The following is a 21,049-nucleotide window of genomic DNA, read 5'->3' as shown; positions in this document are numbered from 1 at the left end:
GGCAAGTATAAAAAGTTGCAAGGGATTTTTTTTTAACAAAAATTAACTTATTTGAGTAAGTTTTGAACGTCAGGATAGGTGCAAAAGTTGAGTGGTACAAAAGGTGTTTGTTCACTGCTTACACAGATCCGTCTGCTAACAATTATCCCACAGACTTTCTCCCCTTTTGTCTCTTCTCATCTGTTTGCTTGTCTATGTGTGCACACACATTCACACATACATTTTTAACCCATTTAATGTCATGCCGATACGTATTTCCTAAGAACAAAGACTGGATCAGATTGATTTCATCGTTAGGCGGGACAGCTCGTCATGGACGGGAAGGCACTGAACAGTGTTGCTGCTTGTGCCCTGAGCTGACCGTTCCTGTAACCTGTCACGTAGGTAGCTGCGATGGCACAGATTAGCACAACCCTGAGCATTCTGCCAGTGCTTGTTCTTAAGGAAGCTTTGGTTGTTGCTCCCTCGGGGGCTGAGACTTTGTCTTTGGGTCTCTCCACTGTGACAGAAGCCACTGTGTGTGTAGCTGCCATCTGGTCTCTTTACATTACCCTGTGGGATTCATGGATAGAGGAAGTAGCACCAACACTCTCAAGGTCTGTTGTTTGCTGCACCGTAGTGAACTGAGTCTTATTATCTCCTCACTACAATCTGTGGAGTGGCTGCAGGGAAGCCACTGCCTGCTTGGTCATCTCCTTTGGAGTCTTGCTACCGTTTGCCATCTTCGAAGAAGTCGGGATCCAGTGCCAAAGTGGTATAAGATTCAGGATGTCAAGGTAGGCAAGGAACTTTTACAATAGAGAAAAGACAAACGTTCGTGGTCTGTTTTCAGGCACATTTGGAGAATTTTCTGTGGCTTGTAAAAATGTGTGCATGTGTGGGGTCAATGAATTGTCCACCTCTGTCCTACCTCTAGATAAAAATGAGTTGGGATAATCTGTGGAGGCTGATGAGAGAGGGGTAAAAGTTAACAAGTGTTTATAGTTGCTGCCGGTGGAGGGGTGCATACTACGAATCCTATCAGGGATTCCTAGACTTAAGTTGAAAGCAGAAACATCCAAAGGGCAGCATGTCCCCCAAGACAGGGTCACAGCAGAAACCAGTAGTGATAGGGAAAGGAATGGAGAACAGGAATTCTTTGATTAATAATTTATATGCTCTGAGCTGCTGGCTTCCCATCATTGTGAAGATGGCTGGCTCATAAGAGACCCTATATTTAAGGAGAGAAACTATCATCAATACAGACTCACGTCTCACAATGAGGATGACTATTGATGGCTATTCTGAATTTGTTTTAATCACTACCTATGACTGGCATGTAAAAATCTCTCTTCTTGATTCCATGGAGAAGCTATTCAAAATGTGAAAACTGGAAATTCTCTCTGTGCTGAATGGAAAGACCCTCCCTCCCTAGGAGTATAACTACTGGGTTTATAAAATCACCCTTTTCTCTGCAAAGTCAAATCCTTCACAAACCCATTCTTGCTAGATCTTACGCTGACAATGTGCTTTCTTAGGGTCATAAGCTGCCCAGGAGAAAGGCAGCATTCTAAGTAATGGGATACTCCTGAAATCCCAAAACAGAACCCACAATGGGAACATCCAACCCATTCCCAAAACACCCAAGACAAGATGGGTCTGCCCACGAGGACTGGGATACCCAAAGACAATTCAGTTTGGACAATCACTAGAGAAGTTCAATCCAAACATACACAATCACCCGCATTCTCTGACAAAAGGAATATGGTTGCCACAGGTTAAAGCCTTGCTTATATGGGACATAGTTCTCTTTTGGAGATTACTAGAAGAACAGTTACATGTGTGACTGTCTTAGAGCAATTGCTTCTTTTTTTCTTGCCTGACCTTGGTAGACCAGAGAACTCATCCCATAAAATGGAGATAGGCAAGAGGGGTTGCAGTGAATTTTAACTTCTATCTTTTTTTTTGAAATATGCCTTATTACTAAATATTGAGTTGTCTTGTAGGGCTAGGGTCATACATTTAACCAGACAAACTTTAAATAGTATGATAGGGCATGGAGTAATTGGGAACATGAGTGAGGCTGATTGGACCCCTTGCTAGGCACTACTGTCTCTATTTCTACTGGTAATTGACATGTTTGTCTTGTGAATTCTTGTGATTTTTAAGCAGGGAGATTTTCCCCTTCTGTAAGAACCATTTGCAGAGAGATGACCGTGGGAGACATGCAAGGAGGTCATAGTTCATCTTTTGGTTCTCTCCTATGTTTTAAAAGGAGTCAATTTAGTATTTCTAGGAAGAGACTAGGAAACCACAGCCTTGATGAAAGGATACTAAGCCAACAAGACTAATGAAAAATGGAACATCTCAATATAATCACCCTGTGTGGCCAGTGACAAAAGCTAATGGGATCCGGAGGCTTACAGTGGACAGTTGCCAACTGAATTGAGTTAACATGACAGCACTGGCTGTTCCAGTTTATAGCCTGCAATCCTGGGCACTGTGATTATAAATAAATCAACTAACAGTGATCGCACATGCTTCAGCATGTTGGACTTATATCTTAGTTACTTTTCTATTGCCATGAAGAGACCTATAAAAAAGCATTTATTGGGGATTTAGTTATAGTTTCAGAGGGTAAGTCCGTGACCATCATGACAGGAAGCATGGCAACAGGCAGGCAAGCATGGCAACAGAGAAGTAGCTGAGAGCTTACATCTGATCTACAAGCAGGAGGCAAAAAAAGGCAGAGAGAGAGGGAGACTGGGCTTTTGTAAACTCAAAGCCCACACCATGCCAGGGAGACACCTCCTCCAAGACAACACCTTATAATTCTTCCCCCAAAACAGTTCTACAAATGAGGGACCAAGCATTCAAATATATGAACCTATGGGGGCTTTTCTTATTCAGACCACCACAGTTTCCATACTTCATTTTTCTCAAGCCTATTGACTCTTTCCCTGACTCAGTACTCCAGATCATGTTATTGTGCAGCCAAAGCAGAAGAATTATGGACAATCATGAGTCACTCCATGTGTGTGCTGGGAACTGAATTGAGATCCTCTGCAGGAGCAGTAAGTACCTGGTCTTAGCAATTCAACCATCCCTTCAGCCCCTGAAGTACTGTTTGAATTCTCCTGCAGTTTGTCACTATATGGGAGAATCAAAACACAAGCCAACCCTGTTTTCTCAAACCTGAGCTGGCACCATTATGTTCATGGTTTTGTGTTCATAGGCTCCCAGTAAATGATCTTGGGAAGCTCATTAGGTCTGATAAGACACAATGATAAACCATTTATGTCAAAGCCCTTAGAGAAAAATATGGTCCAATCCTAGAGACATCAATGCAATCATTTCTACCCTTGGCTTACCACGATCAAAAAGGAAGTCTGGTACTGAATGGAACTGTTTAGATGTTATCTGTGCATCCATCCTGTTGAATTAAATGGGAGTTTCATCAAATTTGGCTGTGAACTTAAGCAGTAGGTGTGACATCGGAAACTATCCCAATAGATCAGACAGAAGCCCTTTTTGAATTGAAGGTCTCTGGGAATGGAGTCAGCCCCTAACCAGCATTACATAACCCTTGGGATTGCAAACCCATTATGTCCTGACACCTGACATTAGCCACTTTGTCAGTGGAAGAAATGCCTTAGACCCTGAAGATACAGGGAGGACATAATAACATTCCTGTTATCTCACAGCTTCAGTCTGGCCAAACAAACTCATGACTCACCAGAAATTAGCAGTGGCCTGCCAACTGTGCTATTGCTGCATTTACTGCCTCTGTCCACCTGCTGTGGGAGCAGAACTGCTGTTGGCAGGCTTGGCTCTCAATGATCCCACTGTGCCTGATGTTATTAGAGGCAACTCTAGACAACGAAACCCTCTTGCATGTGAACTCACAGAGAGTTACGTTAATTAAGCTCATGACCATGACCATTCTTGTGCTTCTCTTGACACCTAATGTTACGTAATATATAGTGCCTGGACTGCAGCCACTGGGCAACTGTGGCCATCTGGTTTAACCAAACCAATGCAATGACAATCCAAATCAAGTTTATCAGTGACTCCTGACAGGGGTTACCCACCCCATTTCGTTGTATGTTTATATGAAAGGCAGAGAATTCCATAGGGTTTTTTTCCAAAGGCAAGATTGCTCTTGGGCTCATTAATTTTTGTGTGTATATCCATGCATGTAGAAGGCAGATCAACATGGGTTAATGTTCTCTATTGTTCTCCAACTTATATTTAATACATGGACTCTCACTGAATCCTAAGTTCAATGATTCGATTGAGCTGGCCAGCTGTGAACTCGTCTGGTGTCTGCTCCCTACCCCGAGGATTGCAGATGCTCCCTGCCAGGTCTGGCTTTTAGACAAGTGCCAGAATCCAAACTTGTGTCCTCGTTTTGTCTAGCAAGCACTTTATACACTGAACCATCTGCCTAGACCCAAGCTCATTTTTAATGACCCACCACCAGGGATATTGGCATACCATGTAGATATTTTCTTTATTGAGACCCCAGGTAAAGAATACATGAATATATGATTTCCTTCTTCCATTCAGCATTGTGAGGACTGTCCCTGATATCAGAGTTCAGATTCTAGAGGTAGCTCAGGCATCTGTCTTTCACTCTACAGACAAAAACCAATGAGATGGAAAGAACCTCAGAAATGAGCAGCTGCATCAGAGCCAGCATTTTCTGATGATATCTGGGTCTCCGATCGGCCTTATCCCATTGTCTGGCTGAACAGAGTGGAGTTGATATGGCTTCCAAATGCTTTTGTTGATTTTGGATTAGTACCTACAATATGCTGACACAATGTATGCTAACTGTGAGTAAGGATGCTAAGGGGTTATCTAAAATTAGACCTATTAGTTTTCTCTGGGATGTAGTTGAATCTGCCTGGTGTGCTGTAGTACATGGTTAATCTCAATACTACATGTCAACCTCATCCTGTCAACGACATTCGGTTGACAGTAATTCTAATCAAGTGTTAATTAAAATAAATGGGGACAGATCTGGTCTGAGCATTTGCAAATAACCAATCTTTGCCAGTAAGCCACTGCCATGTGGCGATACACAAATTAATAGAAATGGATTAAATTAAGATGTAAGAGTTAGCCAATAAGAAGTTGGAGCTAATGAGCCAAGCAGTTATTTAATTAATACAATTTTTGTGTGGTTATTTTGGTTCTGGGCTGCTGGGACAAACAAGTAGGCCCTCCTCCTACAGATTGGAAATAATTCTAGAAATGATGTCCTTTCTCCCAACAAAGTTTGTCCTCAGGGTTAGGGACATCATTTAGGGGTTGATTATAATTGGTATAGGGTTGTGGGTTGGGGGATAAATTTTATAGACTCAGGGACCTCTTTGAGAAAAAAAGGGAAAATTGGATGGAATAATAGATTAGTATGAGTTTACTCACACTAATAATAATAGTGAGTAATAGAGTGAATACTTGTGAGTTATTATTTATAGACAATTAATTACATTGGTATAGATTCTTGTATATTGATACAAAGTTAAATTATATTGACTATTGTATGAATACATGCACCTTTGTTTATTGTATAATATTCTAATGTGAAGTTTTAGTCTTTAAGTTATACAAGTATTAAGAATTATAGATCAATAGTCATCTATGTTTGTAATACTTATAGTTAGACTAATTAGGTTCTTTAAATACATAGAGATTATATTCTGCATAAATAGGGAGTCTTCAATCACTTCAAAGAGCTGTAGAATATGGCATTTAAATAACTTAGGGTTCTGTTGAAGTGAGACATGATTGCTCCTGGCAGCACTGAGCTACTCCCAAGAGAATGTTGAGCACCGAAAACACTCCACTTGGAGCTTGTCTTCTTAGCAAAATTGGTCTTTGGGCAAAGAAATGCCCATGTCTCAACCACTGATAAGGTACATGGTATCTAGTAATGAATAAGCAGGACTGTCAAATCTTGCCAACACAGGGTAAGGTGGTTTTGAAAAATTTCCTGCCTTTGAAAATGGTCTGTCAGTTATTCTAGGCCTTAGCCAAAGTTGGTGGCTTCAATGTTGCAAATGAGACTTTGGGTGATTGCCAAGGTAGCCAGTTGTCTCTGCCATTTGTTGCACATTTTGGAAGTTGCTTTATTGCACTTCCTGCTTACTCAAGTAATATTATTTCCCTGCTCAGATCTTCAATGGGATTGAAGACTAGATAGTTGTAGTTACTTTCCTCTCATGACTTGGCCAAGTTATTTATTATACAAGACTTAAACTAGTTAGGATAGGATATTTATTGAATATATTTGTTCTTATTGTATATAATTTTGTGTTAGGCTTAGAATTCTCTTATTTAAACAAAAGGGGAAAGTGCTGTAGGAAGTCTTACAGGCAGTGGTTACCCGCTCACTGGGACGTGACCTCTTATACTATATATGCCGATGTCGAGCATATATCCAGCCTCTTTTCTGGCTGCACGATTCGGTTTCTGATCTCTGCTCAAGCAGAGGATTCTGATTTGTGAGTATACCCCTCAATAAATAACTATTTCTCAATTCTGAGCTAGTGTGGTATTTCTTTTAAGCATCCTTCTTCACCTTTTGCTCTGGGCTCCCAAGTTGTGGTGGATCTAACCATGTGTGCCAGTGTTCTGGTCTCACTGTGTAGTATGGTGAGGCACAGGGCAAGGGAACTTCACTGCCATGCTTCCACCTCTGCTGTCTTCTTGGATCCCCTGAGTCTATTCTTATTATCCTTGGATCTGTGGCAAGCTCTTGCTGCAATAGCAGCATCACAACTCTATAGAGGGCTTCTTTCTGACAAGAAGGACATTGCAGTCACACATGTCCATGGAGTTGGCAGCTGACATTATATACTACCCTTAGATCCAAACATTAGAAGCATAAATATAATTCTCTGTTAATTTTTTATTTTATATCAACCGTCTTTTAAACTGTAACTTTTCCAGGAAGTCAACTAGAAAATCCCCTTAAGCTCTGTTTTACTCTATTTAAAAAAAAAATAAAATGTTTGAAAAGCTTTTAGGCTTCAACGTGAAACTTATTGAAGGAATTTTAGTTCTTCTCCATATAAAGAATGAAGTATTTCCCGTAGTTTTAGGGCTGGAGAAAATGTAAGAGATTATGTTTTTCACCTTTTCAATCTACACAAGGGAAATATACCCTTGAAAAGTAAAGGGATATGCATTCATGCATTGGATGAAAACATTGATTTATTTAATATTTGATTTTGCAGCCCTCTTCCACTTTTTCTTCCCTATTTGCAAAGCCATCAAAAGTTGAAACTGAAGCCAGTAACTGAATCGGTTCCTTTGGAAGCTGATCAGTGTTTGCCCGTAATAGACTTCAAAAACCCCATTCATTAGAGAAATCATAAAACCAGAATCAAACAAAAACCATTTAGAGTCGATGACTCATAGGCAAAGATCTCAGTGTTCCTAAGTAACAGGCACTCGTCCTTTCTTCAAGGCTCATTGCCTGAGTCAGGCATAGTGGGATTTCAACTGATCCCTGATTATACAGTATAGGCCTCTTTCTGATGTGGGGACAAGATGCTTTATATAGTATTTCTAAAGCACACCGATGCAGATGGGTTGTGCACAGGACATTCTATTCCAGGAGAGAAGTTTATATACATGGTGCATCTTTCCTCTAAGGTTCCTAGATTCGCTTTCACTACCACTCATTCCCCATTAGGTCTAATGCAACTTGGGGCAAGAAAGTTGTTTAAGCACCCATGTCTGTCCATCTGTCTGTCTGTTTCTCCTTCTCTCTCTCTCTCTCTCTCTCTCTCTCTTACTCGCTCTCTCTCGCTCTCTCTCTCCTTGTGTAAGAACGTTTGCACTTGCCTGTGGAGCTCAGAGGGCAACTTTGGGTGTCATGCCTCAGGTGCTACCCACTGGTATTTGAGACAGAGTCTCTCAGTGACCCTCAGGTCAACCTATAAGATCAGAATGGATGGCTAGACATTCCCACAGACCCATCTGGCCACATTTCAGAATGTACACCACCATGTCTAGCCTTTTTGTGTGGGTTCTGGGGTCTGAACTCAGGTCTTCATGCTAGCAAAGTAAGCACATTACCAACTGAGTAGTTTTCCCAGTCCTTGTTATAAAAATTCTAATCATCCGTGATACAGACAGGCAAAATATGCAGCAACATTATTTACCAAATGTGGTCAATCAGTGGCGGAGAACCCTGTAGTTCAAAGGATCTTCGTGTGATATTCCGGATGCTTCCTCCTGCTTTTAATGTGGGATGAATTTTGTCCTTATACTACACCTTTTCTGCAGTAGAAGAAATCTTAAGTGATTATGTGTTTGGTTCACTGAGAGACACTGGCTCCAGAATCTGAATGATGTCATCAACTAAGTTCTAATTCTGGGGCAAATGAGGTCAATTAACTTCTGGTCATAAAGCAGTCCCTTCAACAGCCACCAGCATGGAATGTACTCGGTCTAAGAGTTGTCAGTGGGTTTGGTACCCGCTTCCCATGCTTGCATTTGCCATAAGGAGATATAGTATCTTTGGCATGCTTCTCCCAGCTCTGTGTATGTGCCTTTTCAAAACAAATCTATTTGCCGCAAAGATATTGTATCCAAAACAAAAAGAATGTGTCACTTATAAGGCTTACTCTTAGCAACATGCAATTTAATTAGACAAAAACATATCCTAAAGCTACACAGACTGTTTCCCTCATAATTACAGCCAGAGAGTGGTAAGCTTCAAAACAAAGCAAAACAAAAATAAAAACCCAAACAAAGAACAACCTGCTTGGCTTTCAGAGAAATAAAGTTTACGATTTTGCTTGTATACAGATGTATTCAGAACACTTATTAAAATGTTTTCACAATCAATTTTAGAATTCTGGTGACTGTCTGGAATTCTGAGACATTGCTATTTATTTTCATGAGACATTGAATGGCAGATTGATTCACAGCTTCAGGGCTGATGGTCTCTGGTGGGCTTGTCAAGTCTGATAGAGCAAGGTTCCTCTCTGACTATGGGACATGCACAATGTGTTACTTCTACATTGAAAATAAGTTACACGCTCTGACATTTGTCTGTTGAGCTTTGATTTTCCTTCTATTTGTTTTTATGCATGGTACTAACAGTTCACCATAATAGTGTTCCACAAGAAGCTGACAGATCAGAAAAACACACCATCTTAATTAGACCCTCATTCCCTTTGCTGCCCTAAATATGGAGTCTTAACATGCAGAGTCTATCACTGTCCCTTGAATGCAGGCATAATGCGCAACCTCCCACCATCAGAAACGTCTCAGAACAAGGATGTCAAGGAGTCACGAAACTTGGAAATGCCATTTTTTTATTCTAAACTCAACAAATTGTACATGCGAATCAGTTGCAATTTTTTGTCTCTCAATAACACTAAAATAAAAGTTTGTATTTTTAATTCTTTCTTTGCTTGTGTTGAAATAAATACCTCCCCTGTAACTTAATTCTTGGCTTTATTAGTGAGGTGATACTGGATAAGGCCAATTCACTGCTCACAATATGCTAAGTATATGGTAATTATCGGGTCCTTTGAAGCCATGTCTTTTCCTGGTTGGTGCATTCCAGGTAACATGAAGATATTTAAGGTAACTACATGAAGGTATTTTGACTCCCTCCATCATTTTGCTCGCTTATCTAATTTGCTTAATCCATTACTGAAGTGTGAGGTCTGCCTGTGTGATGCTAACATTTCTTTAGTCCCAGGTACTAGAATTGTCTTTCTGATCTAGTCACATGGTTTAGGTGCCTTGGTTCATGCTGCCTGTCATGGGGGAGGGTTGAAGGGGGTGAGGGAAGAGGGAGGGAGGGGAGCAGAGAAAAATGTAGAGCTCAATAAAAATCAATAAAAAAAAACATCTCTGAGGTCTTGAAATATCTACTCTCACACTCATTTTGTTTCCGTAATTCAATTTTTGGACTACACATTTTCTCTAGTAACCTCTATATTTCTTGTTTTGCATCCTAGTATCGTGGGAACCTTATCTAATCAGTTGGATTATTCATGCTATTTCTCTACTGACCGAGGCTCCTAAGAATACAATGAGATAAAATTTTATAAAGCTATGTCATGACATCATTAAGTTCAGATCAGAACTAAACACAGTATGAGGTTATAGATATTGGTAGAGGCCATTGAGTTCACCCAGCTGTGCCATCTGGCGGGTGATTTCATTCTCGGTAACTTTGCCATAAGCAATCTTTCTTCTCCAGGCACCTGCTTCTTTTCTCTGTGCCCTAGGTTCTGGGACAAGCGTACCGTGCTAGGTATTTGCTGAGTGCTCAGCTCTTTCCCATTAATCTTGGCACTCTATTTCCCCAATACGCCAGAGACTCTTCTCCTTGGGTTATGATTTATGTTTCATGAGTTGTATTTCATCAAATCCTTCAAGGCTTTGCTATCACCAGGAGGTTTGGCCGCATTCAGAAATTCCCAGTTTTAACAACACACCTTCTTGGCCCTTAATTCTTCCTGAATAATGGTTAAGGCTGTAGGTCATTTTCTCTGACAGAGAAACTCAAAGTAATATGAAGTTTATGGGATCTGAATGAGACTGTATTTAGTAATACTGAGGGAATTTTGAATATGCTGTCATTTTAGCTGAAATCATAATGAAGAAAGTGCAGTAAGAAAGGTATTCTTAGCTGTAAGTTGTAACAAGTTAAACAGATGATTCTTTGTCAAATGCAGAAAAGTCATATCCCATTCTGTATTTATCAGTTTTATAATTTATTAATTGGATTTGCTTATTATAAATTTTTTAAAAAGATTTTTTCTTAAGATATTATTTCTTAGCGTTTTCTTCCATAAACTCTGCTTGCCTGTCATCTCTCTTGAGGGCACCTATTTCAGCACAAAGACCAATTACCTGTTTCTTTCATTTTAAAGAAACGTACATATTCCAAAGTTCTTAAAACCCAGGAATATTTAAGTTTTTTTGAATCAAAAGAAGCAGATAATTTCTCCTTTATTTATAACCAGCTTCTTGATTATTATGAAAACTTGATGATGTGGGGAAAGGAGCCATAACCCAGGTGGTCAAGGCTGGATCCCATGCATATTATCATGAGATTTCTGGTATGTGCATGTAAAACAGAATGGTCAGAAGAAGTAGTAGTTTGAAACACAACATGGATGTACAGACTAACCATCCTTCTTTCTTCCATTTGTCCACTTATCTTCCCCCATTCATTTCTTCCCTCCCTTACTCCCTTTCCTCCTATAGACAAATAGTACAAATTTTTTTCTACAAATCCATTCTTGGACTCAATTATTTCAGACTGTGTTATCATGTCCAGCTTCTGTTCCATAGAGACCTGAAAATTACATATAGTGTTATCAGACATCTACTGGTAATGTCCTGTTATTTCAGTTCCAGGATGTCTGATGCCATCTTCTGGCCATGGTGGGCATAGTACTCACATACGGTAATGTTCACACACACACACACACACACACACACACACACACACACACACCTCAAAGAAACTTCAAAATAGTAAATTTCATAAATGAGAAATTTGTTTTCATCAAAGAAGGTTTCAAATTAAGTATTTACCTTAGTTTCAACTTTAGCCAAGTAAAACAATATCTAATTTAAAAGTAGTTTAAAAAGAGAAATAGTTGCTCTATTTTAAGAGTTATGTATAATAATGGGAAAGGAAGCACAAGGAAATTATATATTAATAAACTGTTCATCTAATCTTTAAAACTCTCCCTGTCAAAAATAAATACACATCAAAATTACCATAAAACAAAAACAAAATGGAGAGAGCCAGGAAGTTGATTGATTGATATCGAGCCACATCGATTGACAGCCTGGGTCATAAAATTAATTGTAATTTGACTTAAATCTCAGTCACTGCATTTTAACTATGACACTGGGTACATTCATCCATAAACACTCTTTTCTACAGTTATAGAGGTCATAATCCATACTGCATATGAATAAATAATATATACTTTCCTAGCTACAAACAAACCTATAAATGTTATTAAATCCAAGTATGCAAATAGACATATTTCTAATTAAACAATATTTTACCATTATTATACTTAAATGATGGAACATACTAATTGCTTCTGTTATCTGTAGTATACCTTCGTGTAAGCCTAGATAACTCTAGTTTCATCTATCTATCTATCTATCTATCTACTCATTTATAACACACACACATGATGATTGAATCATTTTCCTTTGAACCGAAGAGCTGAAAGAAAAGCCATTTTGGTTTCATTCACAAAGAATGCATTAATGTGGTCCAGTACTGTAATTTTGTGAGCTATTCTCATTTCGGGCTTTTGTCATGGAATTGAAATCATTTTCTTCCCAAATCAGCTCTCCACAGATGTCCTACAAAAAAAAATGAATCCAGTATTTGATAGTGATGTAGTTCCTTTTTAAGATCAGGCTTTTGCATTTTCTTCTCTGAGAAGACCATGGTTTTGTAGCTTATTCCAATGCAAGTCTCTCCTGATATTTGGCCTGCTTCTTGGAGTGAGAAGCTTGGGATGCTAGGAAAATGTCTTCAAAATGGCAATCAGAGGGTTTAGGTGGCCTTACCATACCAATGAGAAGAAATTAACATGATACTAACTTTAGTGCTGTTGCATGACTTAAGGCTCATTGCTAAAGATGACTGCTTGTCTTCAAAGGTAACTAAACTATTTTATAAATTTTTTTATTGATTTTTATTTTTCTCTGCTTCCTTCCCTGCCTTTTCCCTCCCCTTCAACCCTCCCCCAAGGTTCCCATGCTCCCAATTTACTCAGGAGATCTTGTCTTTTTCTACTTCCCATGTAGAATAGATCTATGTATGTCTCTCCTAGGGTTCTCATTGCTGTCTAGGTTTTCTGGGATTGTGATTTGTGGCTGGTTTTCTTTGCTTTATGATTAAAAACCACTTATGAGTCAGTACATGTGAAAGTTGTCTTTCTGGGTCTGGGTTACCTCACTCAAAATGATGTTTCCTAACTCCATTGATTTGCCTGCAGAATTTAAGATGTCAATATTTTTTTTTCTGCTGTGTAGTACTCCATTGTGTAAATGTACCACATTTTCCTTATCCATTCTTTGGTCAAGGTGCATTTAGGTTGTTTCCATGTTCTGGCTATGACAAACAATGCTGCTATGAGCATAGTTGAGCACATGTCTTTGTGGCAAGATTGAGCATCCTTTGGATATATACCCAAAAGTGATATTACTAGGTCTTATTTTACAAATCTTATGTTTTCCTTTGGTGAGAAAACATAACAATTGCTCATCAAATATGGTAGTAATTGAAGGAAAAGGTATAACTTTTTCTGTATGTGCATATATGTGTGTGTATATGTTCTATGAATGCATGGTCATGCTATATGGACATGTGTTTGTGTGCATGTTCACGTGTGTGTGTGTGTGTGTGTGTGTGTGTGTGTGTTTAGTCAGTGGTTGAAGTCAGAGGTCTTTCTCTATTTCTTTTCGGCTCATTTTTTTTTTTTTTTTGGATAGGACCTCTCCCTCTCACTAACTGGGAGCTTGCTGTTTCAGCTCCACTCTATGGATTTGCCTGCCTCTCTACCTCTAGTACTGAGATTACAGATGACATGTGTCACACAACCTGGAGATTACAGATCCGTGCCACATGACTTGGAGTTTTATGTGGGTGCTAAGGATACAGACTCAGGTCTTCATGTTTATACAGCAACCATTTTTCCCACTATTTAAATCAGAAATTTTGGTATAGTATTTTTATTTAAAATTCAGGTTATTGGCCCCACACAATGAGCCATGATTCCTTCAAGGATGTCTTACAGATTCTGTGTTGTCTGGAGTTCAGCATAAAGGCAGAGAATGTCTGGTTATTGTCATACCACACTCACAGAAAGAGGCATAATATTGGGGTGAAAGGGGCAGAAGAGAACAGTTCTCAATTATTCTTAAAAACCGTGGTTCTTGTCTAGAGCGCACATATTACTGATTATCGGGTGTTGTATTTAATGTCCACGAGCATTTGTCCTCTCCTTTTTTCTCTGTCAGAGGTGCTATGGCAAAGAGATGTGCTGGACCACACACGATCATCTTTTAATTTGTATGTTGGTATAGGAAAGTATCATAGCATTCTTCTATGGTTATAGTTGTTGTATTTAAATAATAGCCATGTTGACCTAACAGAGTCACCCCCTTGCCTTGTATGATGTTAAACATTTTCAAAATCACCCATGTATCAAGTATAAAGTGCCTTGAAGGGTGAGGTTGGGTAGAAATCAGGCAGGAAAAGCCCTGAGTGAATAGTGACATTTCAGGTCTGAACGAGACTCATGTTACTTGCAGTCCATAGTGGCAAGTGTTCTATCCAGTTCAGCAGGACAGCAGGATGCTACGTGGGTGGGGAAACTCAATTGTAACAGGAACAGATGGAACATAAATGCTTTCATTGGGCTCCACCTAATCAAGATAAAAAAGCCGTAAAGGCGACACACTGAACATAAAGCCACCATGGGTGCTGCAGAGGGACCAGGATGCTGAGCCTGGGATGAACAAAGTCCAGAGGAGAACATTACCCTCTCCCCATTCTCAGTGACAACAAGACTTCTTCAGGGCAGTGAGTCCAAGTCTTGGTCTTTTAAAGCATCTTGTTAAAAATTAATGTAGAAGACAAGTTGAAAAGTCTAACTTATGTTTAGAATACTGTGGGCTGAGGTGGAGAATGCCTACTGATCATTGTTTCTGAAGAGCAGACCCCAAATCTCAGTGTTATGGTATCATTTTGAGTTACAGTTGGTTATATAAGAAAGAGGTCTTCCAAATTCTTCTCTGTATAAAATACAACTCTCCCCTTATTCAGCCATTCTGTAGATATCTGTGGAGTGTTTTTTAATGTTTCAGGGACTGGGCTACATAGATTCCAGAGGTACAAGAAGAAGCAAGATGGATGTGTTCCTGCTGTCAGAAGCAATGGGGTGGCTGTTTACTATGGCCTGAACAACTGTGACCACAGTGACCTTCCCTCTTCCCTCTCTCCATCTTCTCACAAGATGACCAGACTTCCTGTCTTCAGGAGCTAGACCCTTTCCCTCCCACCCATCCAAATCTAGGTTGATAGAAAGCATGGATGTAACTTTATCATTTACTTTAAGAGTTATGTAAGTGTGGGTGGGTATGCATGCATGCAGAGGCCTGAGGTTGATTACTTTCTATATGATAATTGAGGTAGGCTCTCTTGATTGAGCCAAGAGCTCACTAACACAGCTGGTTTCTCTAGCCAGCTTTCTCTAGGGATATCCATCTCATGCTTTCTGAGGGTTGCAACCACAGGCAGGCTGTTGCCCCCTGCCCCTCAGTATTCATATGGCTTCTGAGTATCTAAACTCTGGTCCTCATGCCTGTGTAGCAAGTACTTTTGCCACTGAGTCATCTTCCCAGGACACTTTATTTCTGTCACCAGACCTGAAGAAGTCTGTTAGCTTTTCTCTTCCTCAGAACCTGTGGCCATGATGAATACAAGCTTAAGACAACATTCTAGAGGATGAGTCTATGGATCCAGCCACTCCTCTTGTGGCTGTCTTAGATGACAGGACTGATAGCCCCAACAGGGACTGGCTTGAGTGACAACAGCTAAAACTGACAAGCCTGGCCCAAAGTACTCATTTATGACACAATTGTAGTCTGTGTAGATGGCTGCTTTTAGACTCTAGGTTTGGGAATATTTTTCTGTACAAGAAAAACTTAATTAGATACCTTCAGCTAGAACATGCGACTCCAAATTTATGCCAGGCATAGAAATTTCTTGTATGGCTTATCAAATTACCTTGGTAACTGCCACATCGTCACTTCACTTTGTGCTGTGTGGACATGGCCTCAGTGATAGCTGTCAAAATACAGACACTCTCGGGAGGTTTGACATTGGATCTCTGGTCTGCAGAATGGGAAGTTGACTAATGTGCTTGACGTGTGACACGTGGAATATAATACACATTTTTTTGGAGAAAACACAAACAGACAGAACATAAACATTGATCACCATGACAAACTATTCATACTTCTAACTAAAAAGTTAACACCAATCCAGTTAGTCTTGTTTCCCAACAAGATAGCTATTTTAAACAAATGAACAAATAAACCCAAAACTCACAGTAACACTGATGTGGGATTCCCCTCTGTATGCTGGGAATACCATTGGCTAATAAAGAACTGCTTTGGACCTATAGCAGGGAAGAACTTAGTTAGCTATGCGGGAAAAACTAAACTGAATGCTGGGAAAAGAAAGGTGGAGAGAGAGAAGCCAGGTAGCCTTGCCAGAGACAGACACTGGGAATTTTACCTGGTAAGCCACAGCCATGTGGCGATACACAGGTCACTAGAAATGGGTTAAGATATAAGTGCTAGCCAATAAGATGATAGAGCCAATGAGCCAAGCAGTGTTTTAAATAGTTTCTGTGTGATTATTTTGGGTCTGAGCTGCCGGGTGGCTGGGAAACAAGCTAGCATCCTCCTCACAACAGATCTGATGAATACCTGTTCGTCCGATTTGGACTCTGTTTGAGCTAATCTAATGATTCATATAGTCAGACCTCCTTCAGATCTGATTGGAATGTCTGCCTGAAAATATCCACCATAGGATTTCCTATCATCCCAGACATCTTCGCATGACTGCCTTAACCCTAAAGAAAGACATACTGGGAGAGATGGATGAAAAAACAGCTTTGATTTCTGTTAATTTTCAAATACGTCAGAGCATCTTTTCTGCTCCTTGCAGCTTCTCTTCTTGGTCCAGCTCTCCCAGCTGGGCCTCTGGGAAGCAGCCCGTTCCAGGCTAATGTGCTTCCCTGTTATCTGATGCTGACGCCGCCCCACAGAGGCAGTAATAACGATAAGTGCTAATTGGATGTATTTCTAAGCAAACCTTTTAGTTACTTAGCACAGAACTCCTCCAATTAGCTTCCCTTCTACTCTCTGGCTGTGCAAGAACCACTCTGATGTGCAAACACTGGGTTTGGAAGGGAGTCAAAGGCAGTCTTGGAGAAGCTGAATGGCAGTCTTGTTTAAGTCAGGTAGGGGCTAAACTGGAAAGATTGGGGGCTATGCTTCCATTAGAGGAAGGACAGGGTAGATCAGGCAGGGTCCTACAGGAAGCTACCAATCAGCCACGCCCCTGTAAGATTGGGAGGAAAGACCCCACTTGGGGAAGGGAGGAAGAGCTCAAGCTTCCCTATTTCCATCCTTTTCTGTAATGAAAGTAAACTGTTTCAATGCAAAGGATTTGAATCCTAGCTTGGGACAGGTAGTTTCAAATTCTGTCCTCTAATAGGCTACCCATGGGTTGGAGAAAAAAAAATCATTTTAAATCCTTAACCCTTTTAAAGTGACCCACAAGAGTTTGAAAGCCATGAAACATGAAGGACTGCTTAGAAAAAGAAACAGGTTATATGTCAGTGTGGATAACAATGAGAGGGAGATGTGGGGAGGTGGGGAAGCAGAGCAGAAACCCATTTCTTTATGGCTTTGATTGTTGAGCTGGAAACAGGGAGATAAATTTGTTAATACTTGCTTTTGCAACGGGAATGAATCCGCCACCATTACCACATGCTCTCCAGGGGAACTGGCTCACATGTTTTATGTTAGCCATGTGTCTCATATAGGTATGAGGATTCCATGTCTCCTGAGGCAAATTCAACTAGGCTGTATTACATAACTATGACATTGTTAGAAAATGGAGCCTTGGCTAGGCTGGGTAGTCGCAGTTGGGGGTGAAAAGGGACATGGAGAGATGGGTATGAAGAAGAGACAGCAAGTGGGAACAACTACCACTGTGATGGTCAAGGCTTTCCTCTGGCTGCTCCTCTGCTGGACTCTGAAGTCGTTTGTATAAAGGTGCTGTCCTCATAGCCCTGCCCCTTGAGAAAATAAACTTGACCCAAAATTTTGACCCAAGCATTTATTTCACAGGAGTCTTGAACTCCAGTTCCGTGTTATAAAATTTTATATGCTGTGATTTTTTTTTCAGGTGCGGGAAGCATTTTGGAACACTTATTTATTTAAAATTTATTGATAATTAAGTCATACGTGTACTGACATTTTAGGTTAGATGTCAAATTATTGCAAAGTGGTGAGTTAGGAAGTTTTGAGAGTATTGGAGATGACTTCTTCATTTCTTGTATGGTTATAATATCATGGATAAATCTTGGATCTTCCTGGGACTCTCCTGGACATAGGAAGGAACACATGTCCAAACAGATAGTCACTCTTAAATAATTTCCAAATAGTATGGACAGTGTTTTAAATAGATTTTAACATAATAGTTAGCAATATTCTGGTATTTGCTCTAGTCAGACACCAGTTATTACAAACCAAACTCTTAACAAATACAGAGATGGGTATACTTTGGTTTGTTTTTCCCTTTTCTCCTTTTCCATGACATTGATTTTGGGGAATATCTTGTATTTATAACCACAGCAGACAAGGCTCTTTAACAACAGAATTGGAGTGTAGTTGACTTTTAAGTGGCAGAGATATTAGTGTGATATTGTTGGGATATAGAAAGTTTCTGCGTGAAACAAGTACTCTAAAGTAGAATTACATCTATGATGGACTACAGCCACTAATTTTGCAAAGACAAGGCTAGGAGGATAGTAACTTTTCGCAGCTTGATAGATGGTCGGTCATCATATTTTGATACCTAAATAAACATGTTCAAATATATCGAGCACATTTATATGACACATCTTTCTGACATCATGATGAGAACTTGGTCCTCCTCCCTCTCTTCTTGGGCCTGGCCTCAATTTCCCAGTAACTGATTTCCTAAAGGTTTTAAATATTGGATTTCTACCAGGTGATATATTTTTTTTAATAAGCTATACGTAATTCTAGAAAGCATGTACCTGATGGTTAGTTCGATCCACTGTGTTAGCTGTGGAGGGGTGGTCTCTAGTGTTCTGACGGACTCGAGTGGAGTTCTGCTGTTCGATCGTTGAGGAGGTTGGGATGCAGAATTCTCTAAAGCAGCGCTTGAAGTTTTCATCCAGGAACGCATAAAGAACAGGGTTCAGGCAGCTGTTTGTGTAACCCAGGGCGATGCAGAAGTGCCAGGAAACCGTCTGGAAGGTAGTCTCTGGAATCGTGATCAGGGCTTTGATGATGACGTAGATGTGGATGGGGGTCCAGCAGACGATGAACACAGCCACGACCACCAGCACCATCCTGGTGATCCTGCGCAGGTTCCTGTCCTTTTCCTTGGAGCCCGACAGCATGCGCACGCTCTTGAGCCGTAAGATCATCAGTCCGTAACACACGGTGATAATGAGGACCGGCATGATGAAGGCAAAGATGAAAACGCAGATTTTGAGCAGGTTCTCCCAGTACCAGGTGGGATGCGAGAACGTGAGGGTGCAATCTATGGACCCTGGAAGAAAAGAATTTTCAAGGAAAATTAGCAGCGACATTTAGTTATAGCATTAAGTACCGAAGCTGCTCCTTGGTCTACTAATAGCTTTGACCTGAGCTAAGTGAAGGTTGTTGCTTACACAGACGTGTGAGGAAAGAATGAAACGAAGAAGGAAATTCATTTATTGATTACAGAGAATTTACTTCCTTTTCTCCCCTTCCTACATTTCCCACTTTTCTGTCCACGTGTATCACATTAAGATTTTATGAAGCGAGAGTTATGCACATTTTGCGATGAATCAGACACTTGTGAGATTTATGCTGTTATAAAAGCTATAACCATCGTCCCAGGTTCCCGGGAGTTTCCTGCTAACGAATGTCTCCCCTCCACTTCAGAATGGCAGTTGCTGTTAAATCAGGACAGGTAAATTTGTCAGCTGCTTGAGAATTTAGAGCAAGCCTCAGTGAAATGTTCTCTGGACTTAAGCTTAAATTATGTTTGGAAAAGCTATGTTCCCATGTATTCAACATTTTGTTGAAGTAAGTTCAGAGAAATCAGCAATACGTAGACTTTGTTCTTATTAAAATACCTAGAAGGTCTGTAATTATAGAGAAATCTTCCTGTTTTAATATATTTAAAGGCATTTTATTATTTTTATTATTTTAGCTTTTCTTATAATTTTATTATTATAGTTAATTAATTAACCAATTTCTTAATTGAAAGTACAGTTCGGCAAAGACACTGTGCCGTAAATTCTACTTGGCTCAGGATATCACCAACACATCAGACTAGACTTGGCTCATGCCCATGTTCACCCTTACCCTGCCTGTATTTTGTGGTTGCCATGAACATGACAGGCAGACCAATGGCAGAAGAGAGGAGCCAGTTGCAGACATTGACAATTTTGGCATTTCGGGGGGTACGGAAATCCAGAGCCTTGACCGGGTGGCAGACAGCAATGTAGCGGTCCACGCTCATGGTGCAGAGGGTGAATATGCTGGTGAACATGTTGTAGTAATCTATTGAGATGACGATCTTGCAGAGGATGGTTCCGAAGGGCCACGTTCCCATCAGGTAGTTGACACTCTGAAAGGGCAGTGTACTGGTTGCCAAGGCATCTGCCAGAGCAAGGTTGAAGATGTAGATGTTGGTGGCAGTCTTCATCTTGGTGTATCTAGGAAACAGGAGAACAGTGGAGGGATTATGAAAGACACCACCTGAAAGACTGGTGTCATTCCCTTAAGAAAACATCAGTTGTTAATGGAAGACCCTAAGAGTAGACCCAGGACTATGTCAAAGTAACACTTGATTTTTTTTATCAATGAGTTCCCATGAGATAAATAGTTATTTCCCTAATTGCAACTTTTCTTTTCTATAAAATAGTTATTACAATAGAAAACATGACAATTTTAAGTGTTGTTTATTTACTTGAGACAGTCTCATGTACCCCAGACTGGCCTTGAATCTGCTAATACAGCATGGCTAGTTGAGCTCATTATCATGACCTCATGAACCTCCTACCTCTAACTTTCAGGTTCTGTGCACTGCTATACTTAGCCCATTTCCTTGTCTTCAATGTAGTAATTGCTGTGATTGGTGCTATTGGCAGGGGGAACCACAAGAGAGTGGATAATTATACTCTGCATATAAGAGAATATTTCAACTATATGAAGAGAT

At 40.1% G+C, this 21,049-nt stretch overlaps 1 protein-coding gene across 2 annotated transcripts in view; it reads right to left on the bottom strand.

Moving 5' to 3' along the window:
* Window positions 1–21,049, bottom strand: part of Oprm1 (opioid receptor mu 1) — a 62,271-nt gene that overhangs the window by 8,385 nt on the left and 32,837 nt on the right. Inside the window, exons 2-4 of one of the 2 annotated variants that reach the window (XM_041680215.1) lie at window positions 20,194–20,546; window positions 18,870–19,390; window positions 15,834–15,931 (exon numbers count right to left, since the gene is read on the bottom strand). In XM_041680215.1, coding sequence (XP_041536149.1) covers window positions 15,860–15,931; window positions 18,870–19,390; window positions 20,194–20,546 — 946 coding nt within the window. In that variant the 3' untranslated portion in view covers window positions 15,834–15,859. Of the gene's footprint in view, window positions 1–15,833; window positions 15,932–18,869; window positions 19,391–20,193; window positions 20,547–21,049 lie in introns of those variants that run through there. The other variant, XM_041680216.1, reaches the window with a different exon arrangement.

This window comes from Microtus oregoni, unplaced genomic scaffold (assembly GCF_018167655.1).
Source record: "Microtus oregoni isolate MIOR12 unplaced genomic scaffold, Mior012 000033F_ref0000390, whole genome shotgun sequence".
Classification (NCBI taxonomy): Eukaryota; Metazoa; Chordata; class Mammalia; order Rodentia; family Cricetidae; genus Microtus; species Microtus oregoni.
The sequence above is the reverse complement of the archived record's forward strand: the minus strand, read 5'-3'. Positions and strand labels throughout refer to the sequence as shown.